The sequence below is a fragment of the Trypanosoma equiperdum genome (genome assembly GCF_001457755.1).
Source record: "Trypanosoma equiperdum strain OVI genome assembly, contig: ctg_351, whole genome shotgun sequence".
In the NCBI taxonomy this organism is placed as follows: Eukaryota; Euglenozoa; class Kinetoplastea; order Trypanosomatida; family Trypanosomatidae; genus Trypanosoma; species Trypanosoma equiperdum.
This window is the reverse complement of record NW_027124256.1, coordinates 32,491-36,814: the sequence shown is the minus strand read 5'-3', so window position 1 is coordinate 36,814 and position 4,324 is coordinate 32,491. Positions and strand designations below refer to the sequence as shown.

General features: G+C 45.9%; 2 protein-coding genes across 2 annotated transcripts; both read right to left on the bottom strand.

The window, feature by feature from the left end:
- Window positions 1-35: 35 nt before the first annotated feature.
- Window positions 36-1,322, bottom strand: TEOVI_000133600 (uncharacterized protein; the record flags this gene model as incomplete). Its single annotated transcript, XM_067224572.1, has 1 exon — window positions 36-1,322. One exon carries the CDS (start codon window positions 1,320-1,322, stop codon window positions 36-38), a length of 1,287 nt encoding a protein of 428 aa, XP_067080673.1.
- A 312-nt stretch (window positions 1,323-1,634) lies between these two features.
- Window positions 1,635-4,253, bottom strand: TEOVI_000133500 (BRE1 E3 ubiquitin ligase, putative; the record flags this gene model as incomplete). Its single annotated transcript, XM_067224571.1, has 1 exon — window positions 1,635-4,253. The coding sequence occupies one exon, from the start codon at window positions 4,251-4,253 to the stop codon at window positions 1,635-1,637; it is 2,619 nt and encodes an 872-aa protein (XP_067080672.1).
- Window positions 4,254-4,324: the final 71 nt, after the last annotated feature.

Genomic DNA, 4,324 nt, shown 5'->3' with positions numbered 1-4,324 from the left:
TTTTTTAAAAAAAAAATGTGGTGCGCGGTTTTTCTTTACTTATCCTCCCTTTTGGCCAGTCCAATCCAGAATGTTTGCCTTAATCTAGACGACACATCAAGAGCTTCCACCATCTCTATAAGTTCTTCCCTCGATTTCAGTGGTATACTCTGTTGTGGATGGCGATTGTGTTTTATTTTCGGTGACGCGTTGTGTTTCCGATCCTTTCGCACGTTTTTATCGATTATTCTGTTTGATTTCTTTGTACTATCTTTTTTCTTCTTCGATTGATCTTGCCGTGTTTTCATTGTTTCAATTTCCGACGCTTCGATGGGGATGTCGTTTTTATTGTCACTGTCATCCAACTTCTCTTCGAAGTACACTATTTTCCCGTTGACTACCCTAAGGTCACCATCTTTTACCCATGTTGCATTTGGTATCGGTTCTTGTGGAACAGAAGAGGGCTTGCTGTGTACTGGCTCTGATTGGTCGGTGGTACACTGGGGGTCTGGGGTTGGTGGCGCATCTGGTGCCGACGTTTCTCTTCGTATTAACTGCGGTGCTGGCCGACTTAACGACGAAGGGACAGCCTTCTTTTCCAACCGTCTTTTTCTCGCTAACTTCTCGTTAAGTGTGTCACGAGAATGAACTCGGAGAGCTGGGCCAGCCGTATCTAGTTTTCTCAATAAACCCCTTTGTTCTGCTGGTCGTATGTCTTGGGCCACACAATGCAACGCAGTCATGCATGCGGGTAGGTTGTACCTTCGTGAAAATGGTAGCGGATGGCGAGAAAGCCGCGGTTCTCGTTTCGCTGGCAGCAGCGAGAAAGTTCGTCGTACTGCTGTGGGTGCAACACGAGCACAGCCCTCGTTTTTGCACAACTTATGGAAGTACTCAGTTGCTTCCTGCGTTCGACTGGCTAGAATTGTCAAATGATGTGGCCGCTGTGTGCCACTGAACGGCAAGAAGGCTGTACTCAGATCCAATACCGACGTATTGATGAAGCTGCCCACTATTTGAGCGGCGAACGTTACCTCATCAACTGCAGTCACCACCTTTCCTTCCTTTTCACAATTACCAGATTCTCCACGAATTTCAGCGTCGTAGCGCCGTTGTTGAGCGATTGCGAGTCTGCACATGGATGAGAGGATGTGCAGGGCAGAGGAGCGTTCCGTCTGCTGTATCAGTCGCCGTGAAAACAACGGACACAAAATGGTACGCGAGGCGACATCGGGAAGACGATCCGCCATCGCGAGTAGTTTGTTCCGGTAATCCGCATCGGATTCGATATTTTTAAATATGTAAGAAACTGACCATGGTACAAGTGCATCCTCAGCACTCATCCGGCAAGAATCAAGTCACTCCTTACTATATCCTCCTAAGACCGGGGTGCTCGGACAGGTTAATATCACAAGTTTCGGTATGTGAGTAATGAAAATTCAACAGGTGATCTAACAAAGGGTAGAACTACCGTGCACTATTTTTGGTTGCGGCCACAGTGCCAGACGAGTTGAAATATTATGTTTTTGCCTCAGAGAAATGTAAAAGAAAAAATACTGAGACATCATAGCTGGTTGGATCCTCTGGAGATCACTTCAATATACATCACGCACCCATAGTTGCCCATGTGTTACCCACAACTCTCAAACTGATAATCAGTGCAGAGATGATGCTATATCAGAAAGATCATCCGCAAGTTCAGGGTATTTGTCGGTTAGCTCTCCTAGTATTTCGGCGAATGCCCTCCGTTTTTCGTTCAGTCTCGATGCCTCAGCTGCCGTATGCTTTAACTCTAGAGCGGACTTGTACGTTCCCTTCTCTGCGTCACGAATGCGCTGGAGACTCGAGTTCTTCGCGCGTCGCTCGTCCTCTAAACGGTCGTGTTCCTTTTGAGCGACAACAAGTTGTGAGCGAAGCTCGGAAATCTGTTCGTCAAGAGTGTCTATTTCCCGCTGAACAGATTCTGCCTCGGCCGTTGTCTTCTCAATGGAAGCAAGACGTTCCTTGATCTGACGCTCTTTTAGCTGCGCCTCTTGTCTTTTTTCATTTAACTCCTTAAACATCCTGGAACTTTCTTTTTCAATATCCATTCTCGTCACTCCCCGCTTGTTCACTTTGGCAGCCTCTTGGATCGCCTGGCCTTTTGCCCTGATGATCTCCCGATGATCAATTGACTTCTGCATTTCTTCAATTAAAAACCGCTGTTCACGCTGCAGGTGACTGACTCGCTGTTCCATGATCCCAATCTCTTTTCTCATTTTCTCTACTTCTGCTTTACCAACCGAAGGATCTAACGCCATCTCAGTTTCTTTAGCAACTTGCATTTTCCTCTCCCAAAACAATATATCACTTTCATGATTCATAATTTGTTCAAGGAGTTCGGTTTTCGCCTGTCTAGCTTCCTCCACCTTTTGCTCAAGCACGATCGCCTCACGCTTTTTTTCCTGGAGTCTACGAATGAGATCATTCTCGAGAAGAAACGCTTCGTTGGCAACGTTCTTCTGATCATCGGAATTTTTGCAAAGTTGAGTGTTTACCCGTTTCATCTCTAGGTGCATGGCATTCGCCTTGTTTTCGAGGTTTGCAATGTCCTTTTTCTCGTTTGATATATTTACTAGAAGTCGATCCCTTTTTTGTGTTAGTACAGTGCTCTGGGCCTGGAGCTCAAGAATCGCTTCGTTCACTTCATTTGAATTGTTTTTACAGTTAACCAACTCTGTTTGCAGTTTTATCCATTCCTGTTGGAGAGCCTCATTTTCATTGACTTTTTCCGCAATTGCTTTTGAAAGACTGTTAATGGTGGCCTCCAGGGGCCCTACGTGTTCCCCCTTGTCGGCGCCATAAGCAGCGACAAGTTGTTCATACTGGTGGTTGAGTTGGTCTAGTTGTTTTTGCTTCCTGTCGATCTCGTCGTGTCGACGGTGAATGTCCATTTGCATGCGTTCGACCATCAGGCCACGAGCTTGTAGCTCCTTTTCGAGATCGCCCAATGTGGTTTTCAGGGTCTCATTATGTGACTGAGCCTGCAGTGTGTCCACACGAATGCGAGCAAGTTCGTTCTCCATTTGTGCCACTTGAAGCTCCTTGGATCTAATGGAGCCTTTCATTTTTTCGATATCACTCAACGTACCGTGGCACTCTTGTTTCAGTGAGGACTGCTTACCAAGTGACTCGAGTATGTCATTTTCCATCAGGACCACCTCCTTAGAAACCTTCAACATCTTCTTCTCGATATCGGCAGCTTCGGTAGAGTATGTTCTTGCCTCGTATTCCAGCTTTTTGGCTTCTGCATCTGTTTGTTCAATATTATCCTTCAGCATCACGTATTCACGTGCGCCTTTCTCCTTTCTTTCCACAAGGACATCGATCTGCTTCCCTAGAACGGTAACTTCGTTGTCAACTCGAGACATGAATTCAGCCAATTTGGCAGTCTCTGCTTGAACGCCTTTAATGTCTTTCCTTGTCCCAATTATCTCGTTCTCGAGCACTTGTAGCTCATCTTTCTGCTGTTGCAGTGCCTCTTCTGTCTTTTTCATGGCTTCGTGACGCCGTTGCATCCCAATGAGCGTACCCTTCCACTGTTGAACTAATTGTTTTTTTTCAAAATTAATTGCCTCCATTTCTGCCAAAGCTTCAGCTAATATTTCCCGAGCCTTCTGGGTTTCCCTTTGCTGGTTCTCGACCTGGGAGTTAACCGTGGATATTTCTTCTTCTAGCAGAACAACACGTTTCTCCAAAGAATCTATAAGGTTGTCTTGCTTCAACTTTTCCTTCTCCAAGTTGGTTATATCTTCCTCTGTTTTGAAAGCAGCACGGCGCTCCACTTGAACTTCGTTTTTGAGTTGTTCATTAAACTGTTGGACTTTCACTAATGTTTCAGTAAGCTTTAAAAGATCCGCCTGCTGACGTTCGTATTGTCGTTGCTGGTCCTCAATGTTTTTCCGAAGTGTGTCTGCCTGCGCAGCAAGTTCCTCTCGTTCTTGAAGCTTTTCCTCGTGTTTTTGCTTTGTTGCGAGGTGCTTTTCATGGCATTTCTCAAGAGTTTCCTGCAACTTGGCAAGGTGTTGCTGGGAATTGTAAAGCTCAACACCGCATTGCTCCCTTTCTTTCTGAGCCTTAGATAATTCATTCTTTACTTCATAGATCTGCTGCATGACCTCTTCCAGATGCTGTCGAAGTTGCGCTTCAATGCGCTTCTGGACCGGTGCGAGCACCGCAGATTCCGGGTCCAGGTCGGAAACATCGCTTGCAACATCGTATGGTACGTCGGACATAGATTCTCCTGCGGAATAACTGTAGTGAGCAAGATCAGTTGTGAAAAAAGCACAAATAAAGGTACACGCAC